The 13,204-nt window shown below is 33.1% G+C and overlaps 1 protein-coding gene across 1 annotated transcript in view; it reads left to right on the top strand.

The window, feature by feature from the left end:
• The window catches only part of LOC129803755 (uncharacterized), a 129,498-nt gene that overhangs the window by 98,124 nt on the left and 18,170 nt on the right, over positions 1-13,204 (top strand). Inside the window, exons 3-5 of the mRNA XM_055850536.1 lie at positions 6,753-6,896; positions 9,934-10,040; positions 12,391-12,564. Coding sequence (XP_055706511.1) covers positions 6,753-6,896; positions 9,934-10,040; positions 12,391-12,564 — 425 coding nt within the window. The remainder of the gene's footprint in view (positions 1-6,752; positions 6,897-9,933; positions 10,041-12,390; positions 12,565-13,204) is intronic.

The raw sequence follows: 13,204 nt of genomic DNA on the forward strand, positions 1-13,204 counted from the left end.
CAGAGTAAATTACTACATCTCCAAGGCCCTAGATCAAGGTCGTTTTGTGTTACTAGTTCTTCTAGATTTCACAAAGGCCTTTGACAGTCTTCCTCACGACCACCTTTGCTATAAGTTATGCACACTCTTCAAATTTTCATCTTCAGCAGTTGCCCTCATTCGATCTTATTTTGCAGGAAGATCACAGTTTGTCAAATTTGGTGAGGATATTTCACCACCTTCTTCATTAAGTATGGGCATTGGTCAAGGTTCAATTCTTGGTCCTCTTCTATTCTCTCTCTTTATTAATGATTTACCTTCAGTCCTGCTAAATTGCTTATTTCATCTTTATGCTGAATACCTCCAAATTTATGTGGAGGGAGATCCCTCCAGTCCTCTTCAAGCTTTTGATCTTATGAATGCAAATCTTTCCAATATTGAGCACTGGGCATCATTAAATGGACTAGTTTTAAATCCTAAAAAATCTCAAGCTATAGTAATCTCTAAAAAAAACAGTCTCGATTGATTTCCATCCACTGTACCTGCACGGTGAAATTATCCCTTTCGTCGATCAAGTAAAAAACCTTGGTATAATCTTCAACTCCATTCTTTCATGGTCTGATCATGCCACATCCATTTGCCGTAAGGTCAACTATTCTCTCTATACACTTAGACGTTTCCGGGACATCACGCCCTATGATACCGGCTTGATCCTCGCGCGAGTGCTTCTTCTTCCTTTTTTCAACTACGGAACTGAGCTTTTTTTTGCGGCGGATAGTGACACAATTCGTCGTCTTACAGTTTCTTTCAATGATTGTGTCAGGATATGTCGCCGAGACCACATCCCCTCATAGAAACGTCTTCATTGGCTGTGATCTTGTATCCCTAATGAAGATGAGAGCTGTTTTATTCCTGTTTCATCTGTTGATATCTGGATGTCCCGATCCCGAGTACCTGTCGAGTCTTTTGGTTAGGGTGGGTTCGGCCAGGGTTCGAGGACTTATAGTGCCTAAGGTCCGAGGTGACTGTCTCTATCGATCGCTCTTTGTAAAGGGCGTCACTTTATTTAATGCAGTTCCGGGTGGTGACCGTATTTCGGCGGCTGCAATCCGTGAGTTCTATCAGCGGGCTGGATCCTAGAAAGTGTCTGATTTTGTTTCCTTTTATCTTTAATCTTTGTTTCTTTCTTTTTCTTTTTCTTTTATTTATTTATTTTTCTGCCTTGATTATCACATTTGTAAGAGGGATGACCCTATTTTTGTGATTGGATATATATATATATATATATATATATATATATATATATATATATATATATATATATATATATTTTCTATATTTTAATATTTTCTTATTTTTTTAATTTATTATATTTATGATTTCTTAAGAAATCCGTGTACAACCAAGAAAGAACTATTATAAAAAATATAAAATAGATGGTTATTTCCGTTATTTCCCCTGCAAAGGCACCGCAAAAGGATGATGAATAATTGGATTCAAGTAAATATAAAGCAAAAAAAAAACTGAATGCCGAACAGTATAAACAAATTTGTTATCTCTGTCGATATATAAATAAATAAAATTGAAATAACCATCCGATGGAAATGTCAATGGGAAATTCATCTCTGGTACAAATTGATTTTTCACCGGCAAAAATAGCAATGTCATTTTTTCCATTATCTCTCTATATACCCCGAGTGATGTGATTTCTCTTCTTTTCACATCCACCAATTGATGGTGAATTCAGAGATAAATATTTTCCCACTAGATTCACCCGTTTAAATTTAGGTCAAAGAATCTCAGGGGGAATTTCTGCTCAAGGCAGAATTGGTGGGAAAATATTTCATGACCGAAAGTAGACGTCATTCAATTAATTTTTAATTGAATCCACACTGATGGATAAAAATTCATTGAATGTGGTGGGTGCTTCTGTTTTGCAGAGATTTCAAAGTCATACGAGTAAAAAATATTTAATCTTTCCACATTGCCACCAATTGGAAATCACACAAGGGAACTTTTCCCATCCACATTCCACCTTTCCCTTTATTGCATCACCGTGTGAATAAAGCGGATATCCGCTGAATAGGGGTGAATGGGTGAATCTTCACATTTTCCGTAGTATATATTTTCTGCTGACGCATATTAACGGCGCACCTTTCTGTATATTAAATTACATCCGATTCACACAGGTTTTCTTCCTTTTCCTCGTGGCATAAAGGTGAAAGCCATAATTATCACACTTTTCTTATGCCGGAACTCAGTTTTCTCTAAATAACTCTTTTTAAATATTGTACTGCCTCTGGGTTAAATATACACAGAAAAACTTCTCTTTTTTTTAAATCAAAAACTTAATATGTTTATATTGTTCTCTGCGCCCTCTGCACCCTTGAGTATTATACACAGAAATTAAGAAATATTTCTATCCGTATAATGGGGTAAAACATTGAATATTTTGAATGCTTTTAAAGCTTTAGTCAAACACGACACTCAATCCAATTAAAATATTTTATGGGATAAATTATTTAATTTCATGTCGCTTAATGATAAACATCCAAAATATACAATGCTTTTAAAACTATATACAGTAGAGTCTCACTATAGTCCATATTTGGTTCCAGATTTGACACTTGGGTCGCACTATAGTCCATATCATTTTTTAAAATTATCAACGACTTTTAGTATTGAAATTGCTCGACGACTTCCACTTTCTTTGCGATTGTGGTACTTGTCCTCGTTCTCTTCATTATGGATCACAATTATCACAACTACTCAATAAAGTTTGCCAAAAATATAAAAATAATTATGACAACATTGCATGTCGCGTCCTAAAAAACAAAACCTCAGTGATTTGAAATCAACGGTCGATAAATTGTGGACTATAGAGCGATGGCCTATAGCGAGACTCTACTGTATAATCAATTAATATAATAAACCTAATTAGAGCGCCAAATAAAGAAAGAAAATGTGTTTTTCCCAAAATCAATCATTTATTGTAGAAATTGTTGTAAGTTTTTTTGTTAATTGTGGTAAAGTGTCTAAACGTGTGTAAACTCAGTGATCTATGTACCCAGAAAAGACCTTATCCTTGTCCCCAATAGAGACGAAGTCCCAGAAAAAGCCTAACATTTTCAACCACTGAAGAATGTGCGTAGAGCATCAAAAGCTCTGGGAAGAAAAAAAAAATTTATTCTGGGCTGAACCTAGTCCCATCCGATGATCACGGGATTTTTCATTAAGTTAATATCAATGTCGGTTCCCTACATTTTGATTATAATAAACTGTATTTTGTATAGAGTAGAAAGCGCGTTACTTTCGGATGACTCAAGCTTCGAACAACTTAATCTTTTATGTATGTTCCTAATGGATTTAACCCAATGGCTCTTTTCTGGAACTTTGAGACATTATTGGACTAGTTATTAAAATATAATTTTAATCGGTCAAATTTATTTAAAACATATCGAAAAGAATGAATTGTTCGAAGATTGAGTCGTCCGAAGGTAGGGCATTTTCTTCTCTATTACTCCTCTTTTAATTCAGCAAAAAATTTGAATTTCAGTGCTAAATAATATGCCTAATGACGGAGTTTTTGCAGGATGCAACAGAATAGAAAAATCTTGAATTTTCATACATTTTATCAACAGAAAAATTGAGCACAATATAGACATAGAGGATCAATCGACAATTTGTAAATTGACGATTGTTTCTCTGACGAATGAAGAAATATCCATGAAAACGAAAATGAAGAACGTTCTTTAAAACAACTTACGTTAATGCCCAAGATGTTTTTGACATTTCAGTTAGAGTGAATAAAATCTAGATCTAGGTATTTTACTCATTCTCATAGGGCGCGGTTTCAAAAACATGAAAACAAAGTTTATTACGCATTGGGCATAATGTTACTTAAAACAACAAAAAAAAGTTTTACTTTTTATGAAAAAAATTATGGAAAAACTTTTATAAAATTCTTCTGATGTAAAGAATTTTCAATAAACTTTTGTTTTAAAGTCAATTACATTCTAAGTTGTCACAATATGGTAAGTAATCTTAACCCCTGTCAAGGTAATTTAAAAAAAAAAAAACAATAAATATTACCATTTTCTTACATAAAATTTCGAATTTGATAAGGAAACGTGACTCCGGTTAGGTAAATTTCTAAACTTTTTCCTCGTAGTGTTCAGTGGGGAGCTTTTAGGTCTTACACTTGCTGTAAAACTGTGCCGCACCGGAAGTAAGAAAAAGTGTGAAAATGGTGTGGGTGAAATGAAACTTTTTGCATCCGGAATATTGTCTAGTTCCAAAATAAATCGTCTCTCTTGCTCGCTCTTTTGTGTATATTCACTAGCCTGGGTGTATAGTACATTGTACTCACATTTTGTTCTTTGGACAGATTTTATTGTTCGCTGTTTCATTTGAATTATGTCCCACCCTAGGGATTCCTCTGCACTGTGAATTTACTTGATCTTCCTAAAACGGAAATTTGCCCACTTTCTTTGGAGTGTGTGTTCAGGGAATTTTATCGGTCAAAGCAACTCCCTGAAGAATCGGGAAAGTTTGGTCGAAAGTAAATTTAATTATTTAAAAACTTTTGTACAAATGGAAATTGAAGGGAGCTTTCGCTGAATAAGCTTCAATGCTTTTTTTTTACCCGTTCCATTGCTTTACATGGGAATCGCATTTAATTCGCCAAATGAACTAAAAGCACTCGTGTATAGTTCATGCATTAATTCGACAAGTAGCACTGTAGAGAATTTTCAATGGTCCATAACTGGCTAGAGTTCTCCAAACTTGCAAATTGCTCTACTATTTGCAACATCACATTCACTGGAGTATTGACAAAATAAAGTCTTTAGTAAATTAAGTATACATGATAAAAGTGTACATTAATTATCTAAGTATTTATAATTCAGAAAAAAAGAGAAAAACACTATAATGTCAAAACAAATCAAAGAATTATATTTTCTTCAAGAAAATTCTATCACCTATAACATTTGTATAATGAAAATTCGAATGTTTATTGAGATATTTGACATAATTAAAGGAATGGAAGTGAAAAGCATTCATGTATAAAAGACCCTCTTCATGTCAAGTAGAATCATTGAGCGATTTATTAAATGCACTGATGTATAGCAATAATACATATCACAAAATAATACTATTTTCCTGAATAACATTTTCTTGCAAAATATTATATTTTAGGAAGAAATTGGTTTTGCCTGAACTGAAAAAACTTTATATCTTACATAATTGTCTCTTTAATACTTTACTTTATAACATAATAAGGATCAATAACGTCAAATTGTGACACTTTCTGTTCGTAAGTTTTTCTTTAATTTTAGCCTAGTCCTGGATGATTACATTTACCCATAAGACACGGTAGATCGGATCGGTGAAGACCATCCTTGAGTGCTAGAATAAAAGAAAAACTTATGAAACATCGGGGTGGAAAAGTCACCCCTGAAGGGCAAAGTCATCCGCATCTATGGTACCTTACAAAAATAAAACACAAGGCATTACTATATTTTGCTACTTAGGAGATTACTCTTACTTTGAAAAATAATAGTATCTCCATATGCATAATATTGTTAATTAATTCTTAAGGTAAATGGAATTTCATAGCCAATTATTCTATTTAATTTTGCAATTTGAAATCAGTATTCTTGGAATTTACTGTCCATTTAGTGGCCTAGTTTCTCACTTGCCATAAAATCCAGACCAAGGAATTGGCATCGAAGGGGTCGATGGAGAAGAGCCAAAACGTGCCAAGAATTGCTCTGGCCAATAAAATCGAAATGGTTCTCATTGCAATAAAATGTGCCACTCTCTATATCTCCTTTTCTAGAGAAAGATCATAGGGAACTACGAAGATATTCCCGGGCGGAGGCATGTACGTACATAAATGTCTCCTTTCAGCCCATTCCATTCGCATCTTTATCCGTTGACTGGTCATAATTGAAAATTCTATGGTGTAGATGTGAAAACAGAGGAACAGAAAGACAGTTCGATAGGAGAAAAATATCTTTTTTTTTTTTGCTATTAGAATATTGGCTCTAAAATACTGTGCTATTTTATTTCTCGTGCTCTACAGGGGGAGTTATTTATATTCCCTCAATTTTTTGATACACAGAAATTTCCACGTCTGACCCCATAGAACCCACCACGAGTCAAGATACGCACTAAAAAATATATTTTCTCCGTTTAAATGAACATTTACTGCATTTATTCACATTTATCTTCAGAAAAAAAAATGTTAGTAAGGCTATGACTAAGTGCGTCAAAGCAATTTTACATGCATAAAAACTATATAGATAGGTAGATACTTTATTTCCACAGTAAATTGATGGACACTTTATTATCACAGTAAATGCGAATTTTCTGATGATACCCCTGAGTATCCATTGGGCTTTACAGGGTTAAAGGCGCTTTATCGTGCAGAAGAGTACCTATCGATTTCTTATAAAAGTTTGTTTTGATCTTTATAGAATCGTTTTGATCTGCTCAAAAGAATTTGAACATCAGAAAGTTATTCTTTTACTTAATTTTGTGAAAAGCCTTATTTTTCTGTAAACCACATGGTTAATGTATTAAACTATTAAATTAGTCCAAATGAGTCAGGAATATCATAATAGAGACGAAAAGTTATGATGATATCTGTGACGCAAGGAGGGATGAATCAAATGAATTCTATGCAATGAAGCACTCTTTAAAGTTTAATTTGTACCAACATTTGAGGAGTATCTGACGAGGTATAAAAGAGGATGTTATTTGTTTTGCAGATTGTGGATGGTAATGCTAAGACTGATGTCTCCAATCGCCGAGAACCAGGAATGTTCTGTGGTGAAGCTGAACAACCGCAGACGTTCATTAGTGAGACTAGCTACGTTAAAATTCTCTTTCACACTGACAATTTCACGGATCAGGTGAGTTTCCATCCCAAATTCTCATGCTTAAATTAAGGAAAATATTGTCTCGTATTTTCTCTGAATGTTTCCAAAGATTTAGGCAATACTATATAATAATGGAGATTGTGCTAAATAAAGAGCGCGAATTCAGCATTTGCACTAATTTATGTAAATTGCCTTGTCGTGTTTGGGGCCAATTAAAATGAAAATATCTATACCAAAAATGCTCGCTATACTGTTGAATTTTGACCGAGCTTTTTAATTAATTAATCCAGCGAGAGCGAAAATTCAATCACACCCAGAAAATTAACCAACGACATATACTACAACAATAGCTCTATAGACAATTGATCGGGTTAATAGAAATATTTGTCTCATATAGAATACTCCACGGTGGATTGCCACTAGAGTCCATGGGTATTGAAATTAATGAGTACATGAGCATCAATAGAAGAAAATTCACATCAATATTTGTCACTAATTGGGGATGATTTATCATTTAAGTAGATTGTTCTATTTTGGGTAACACAAATGTTCAGCTATTACATTGCTACCATATTGGACATTGACAAAATCAGATACATACGTGAAATTCTAATGCAAATTTTCGATGAGTTAATTGGAAAAAATTACTGAAAATTAAGAGGAAAAATTACTGATTGGCAGATTTTCCATGAGACTTTCAATCTTTCATTTATGATAAAATATTATTTTATTTTATTTTAAACTTTTTGTACAAAATAATTTTTTATCTAACATTATGAGGTATTAGGGTAAGGGCTCATAATTTTGGACAGTCTGGTTATAAGCATCGATGTTCCAAGTTTAAAGTGCGATATTTTCAATATTAATTGACATTTCTTGTTACTCTCTTTTCAGAAGGGTTGTTTAGAAACTTGGCAAGCTATTTATCGTCTTATTTTTACTAAAATTAGTTTTAATACGTTTAAAAATGAATTGATATGTAGAGGTGAATTTGGCTCTTATTTTGGACAACTTGGTTATTAATTTGGACAACATGGTTGTAAATTTGGACAGCTAATCCGCCTCAACAGGATGCCCATTGTTCTTCATTTCATGAAACAATCTTACCAAGTCCTCTTCCTGTTCATGTAAGGGAAACGTAGAATGTCACAAGAAGCCCGGAAACTTTCCATATCATTCATTAAAGTGAGTTGACTTCGGTACTCCAAGTAAGTGCGGATTCGCTCATTCCCTGACCTTTCCGGGAGCCTTTCAAGGCATTTCTCGCTACATCTCTTTCGTAGAGATGATGCTCCTTTGTTTCTAAAGGCATTTGTCCAACCTAGTCATCACAAAAGCTAAAACTTCACGAAATTTCATGAGAAAAACACCTGTCCAAAATAAGAACCATCACCTCACTGGTGAATGTCTTAAAAAATTTCCCATTTTTCACACGAAAAATCTAATTCACAAGGCAAATCTCACTTCAGGTCAAATGTACAAATCACCACTAACGTGAATCAACACAATATTCAATGAATATTCAATAATATCACTCAAGAAAAGCGATGAAACATTGCTAGTCCTTTACCACAGCTGAAGTAAACACGAAGTTCTGTCATATTTCTCGTAACCAATTGCTCACACTGAATTTTCAACAAAGCAATTTCAACTCAAATCATATTCAAAATTTAACGTATTTAGTGTCAAAATCTTCCAAAAAGAACAAATATTTAGATATAATTCATTATTCATCAAATATTGGAATAAAAAACCATCATTTTAATCAATTTATATTTAGTGTCCAATGTTATCCTCAAAGTGTCCAAAATAAGAAACTGGACAACATTATGAGCCTTTCCCCTAAATCTTTTAAAAATTTGCAATATTTTCAATAATTTTTGTTTTCAAATGAAAAATATTTATTATATGGTTGAATTAGCGTTTTTTTTTTAATTTTATGATGTGAATAAAAATTCAATGTAAATAGCATAAAATAATAGAGCGCATGATATAATTATTATTATATTGCGGCTTTTTGAGTCTAATTGGAATTCTCATATAATTTGATACCAAGCACTGATTTAAATAATTTTACACCTTGTTACGTGGATAAAACGTCATGAAAAATTCATCATTAAAAATCACATTAAATTGTAATTTTATTCACACAAAACTAATAAATAGATCTGTTTCTGGAAAAAATATTGATGATAAAAAAACAAAACCTTTTTTTTCATATGAGTATGAGCAAGAATATTTAAAAAAAAACAAAGGAAACATTTCAGTCTGCTGGAGAAAGCAAAATAATTTAGCAATTCAATCAAAACTCTACATCATCAAGCAAAGTGTGGATAAGATGTTAATCCAAAAGATGAAAATTTGAGGCTTCAGACACGACAAATCCCCATCCAAATTGTGGTGAAAGACTGCGGGAAAATTCGCCTTGGTAATTTGTTTTGGTAATCCTCAAGTGAATCCCTCGAAATTTTAATCTTCTCTACCAAAACTTCTTTGGGGTTGTAATTGAATTGTAAAATATTTGTCACACGCGAAAGAGCTCGCGAGAATTTATTATGTCCCAAACAATTGAAATCCATTTCAGTAGATTTATTTGAAAGATTCTTCGTGGCCCATATAATCCTTCAAGAAGAGATTATATTATTTTTTCTCAAATGTGAACTATAAGAAAACTTTTCCGCTCAATGAAATATTTTGTTATAGGAAGTTAAAGATTTCTGCTAAAAAAAAATTAAGCAAACTTTAGGTTACGGAATAGAATTTTCAGGTATAGTATGTTTTGGAAGGCATAAAAATGAAAAAGAAAAACAACGAGAAGGAAATATAGCACAATTTCGCACTTTCTGCATTACACTTATCATTCCAGACAGATTATGAATAATTAGATATTGATTGGTAGAGTAATGCTGTGTAGGGAATTCTGCCAGCAGAGTTTAGAAAATATTTTAACAGTCTTACCATTCTCACAAAAAAAAAGAAAATTCATGAAAGATTGCTAAAATGTCATATCGATTGAAATGGGGCAATATTGAGAAATTTACTGCATGACTAATGTGTAAATCTTCCACAGACATATTTCTCATTCGAATCGAGAGCTGAACAACAAATGGAAGTGTATCTGCGCTATGGCCAGCATCCAGAATTGTATCCCAATCGTCGTGGTGAAGTGGTCCAGGGGTAAGTTATTCATCCTTACTTTGTCCTCTGAATCTTTTTTTTTCAAGTGCGAAAACAACAAACTGAGCCGTTTGTTTGTTCGAAATTTTATTGCAGATGTGATAGGGGAAAATGTCCATGCTTCGTACGCGCCCAAGCTTTAGAATGACTAAATTTTTCCTTTCTGAATAAATATGACTCCGCAATATGTTTTGAAAACAGGACACTGTCCCCTACCTTCTAAAATATCAGGCGATATGAAAATATACGAAAAATTTAGTCATATGAAGCTTGGGGTCGTACAAAGATCGGACACTTTCCCTTATATGTGATATATTGAAGTAGCGCAAAAACGTATTTTCCACAGATTCACTTAAGGGGTTATATGGGTCAAAAGGACTATAAAAAAAACAGCGTATTTTCCCCAAACATTTTTCAACATAGTAAAAAATTTAGTTCAAGCTCTAAGTTCAAGGCATAATAAAACGCGGCTGGTATAAAAAATCAGTCGCTGAGACCGCTGAGACCTTATTTTCGGAGAACTTTTTGGAAAAACATTTCGGTTGACAAGATTCGCAAAATAATTTTATCTATCAGAAAACTAAATATTTCTTATTAGCAGGTGAGTTAAACTAAGCCTTGAATGAAGATTTTTTTGTAATATTGAGTTCAAAATACTTTAAGAGAAACTTGATGTGACATACGTTGAATTTGTTATTATTATTATTTTTGGAATACTCTCAAAAAATACAAATTTAGTTTTTTTCAAAAGTTCTTCAAATATTAGTTTAACGCATATTTTAATAGGAAATATCTGGGTTTATGGACTAATGATGATTCTACTTTCAGTAATCTTGTTCACCGAAAAGTAAGTATTTTTTTAAAGGTCTCCGAAAACCTGATTAAAATTTTTAAATGAAAATTTCAGGAAGTATAGTTTAAATTTTGTACTTTTCTATGAACAAGACCGTGAATTACTTTTTTTATTATGTTCGATATAGAAAATATGCTTTTTTTAAGTCTTTTTAGCCCACGTAACCCCTTAAGTACTTTAATGTGAGATTCTTTATATAGGGGAGACTGAGGCAAAAAGTCACAAATCGAAAAATTCAAAATTCAATATCTTCCAAGATAAAAAAGATAGTGGCTCAATTTTTTTTCTATAAAAATAGCCTCCATAGACCTTCTTCAATGTCGTAAGTTTCTTAGAATTCGAACAAGGAATTTAGAAAATAGAAAATATCGAAATTTTTAACCCTCTTTTTGAAATATTTTCCTTGCAGAAGATAACAATTATTACCTACTTATTTTCTAAAATTGATGCACTGCTGAATATTTTCTAAATAATTAGGATTATTTGAATACGAATCCGCTATCTATTTTAGAATTTCAAAAAAGTTCTTTTCTCCAGAAATCCTTTTATTAAAAATGGCCACTTGGGGTAAAAAGTAACAAAAAAGCGAAGCAATTTCTAATGTCTAACGGTGAAAAGAAACGTCATTGTCATGTCTCGCCTTTTGTTGTTTGCATTGATCAAACGATTTGCAGTCTTTTGTGTGTTTTTTCTAAAATAGCTTGAAAAGCGCTTTTCTCGTTTTCTCACTTTTGTCGCAGAGAAAACAGTGTTTTACAAAGGTGTAGATGAATAAATTTTCTATGAAAATATGTTTTCTAGGTATTTCTTCAAATTTACGGAAGCCTGTAATGAAGCGAATCAAAATATGATAATACCCAATGCCTGGTACTATTTGCCCCAGCATTTTTGAGAATAGTCACAAAATTATCTTTTAGAAATTGGCTCGATAAACGTATTTCCTTACTAAATAGAGGAAAATTACTTTCACAAAGTTGTAGAGCGGTAAATTTCCTATAAAACTGCGCTAATTAAAAATTTTTGAAGCGCTCGAGTAGCTTGTAAAAACATAAAATATCCGTTTTGTGACTTTTTGCCCCAGTCTCCCCTAATATCTGCTATGGTAGTTGGTGCACTTGACATTATAAAACTAAGCCGTCTATTTAACTTTAATTTTGACTTACTTTTGTTTTTTTTGTAAAAGATTTGGAGATTCAGTCTCTGATTCAGTTAATAACATCAATCAGTAAACCGATAAATATATTTTTTTTAATATTGTTTCTTAACACGCAGGTTTACAAAGCAAAAAAATAGTTGAAATATAACTAATAAAATAAAATTAAACTGGTTCATTAATTAAAGTAATTATAAAATGCTGTTCTTTAGGGTTATTCAACAGTGTCATTTCAACATTGTGGGTTTTTTTTAGTATTACTTTTCAAAGGCATACATTGCGATAACAAGTCTTTTTTCATCTCCATGGTCCCATTTTTATTTCATCCTGTTTTTACTCGACAGGGCATACTGTGAACGCGAGTTTAGGGATTGTCGTCTGCAGACATGCTACGTCCAGTCGCCGGCATATCCTGGTCTATATCCCCGAGCTCTGAAATGTCGCTACCGGCTCCACACGAGGCAACCATTTATCAAGCTCTACTTGCAGAACGAGCACTTTGCTGTTGATGGACAGAGGTAAATGCGCTTTTCCATTTTCTAACATGACCGACGGATCTTGCACGTGCTGCCGCCACAGTCTGGAAAAATCCTTCCAAGGCTGCAGATGCTTAACTTCATTATCCACGTCATAAATATGTGACATACATTTTATCTCGTCTTGGTTAACCCCATTTTTCTCCTTTCTTACCCCATGAGAATGGGAATTCATCCGGGAAATTCTATTTTCCATTCATTTCACTCACAAAACATCGATCGATTTAAAAGCTTTTCCAACCACCCCCACACTTTCTATTCCCACAGACGCTTATTGTGCCAGATATACTGTTGTGTTGTTGCAAGAGAAAACCACATGAAAATGTGTACTTACATATGGTGGTTGGGTGAGAAAATATCCCCCCTATAGAATTTTCCCTGAGACTGCTAAAGAGAAAGAGTGTGTCTGACGAAAATGACAAATAAAAGACTCCATTTGCTGGTGGTGTTAGGACTTTTTACACCCACTACTCCACCTTGTATACGTATCGATCATCCCCATTGATAGTATACCAAGTTCCAAGTCGTCTTGGTAATTTAAAAATTGTCGCCTGGATTCTGAATCTAGTTTAAATATAATGTTAACTGGTTAAGCTGATACGAGTTACTGAAATTGAAAGGT

Source organism: Phlebotomus papatasi, chromosome 2 (assembly GCF_024763615.1).
Source record: "Phlebotomus papatasi isolate M1 chromosome 2, Ppap_2.1, whole genome shotgun sequence".
Taxonomy (NCBI): Eukaryota; Metazoa; Arthropoda; class Insecta; order Diptera; family Psychodidae; genus Phlebotomus; species Phlebotomus papatasi.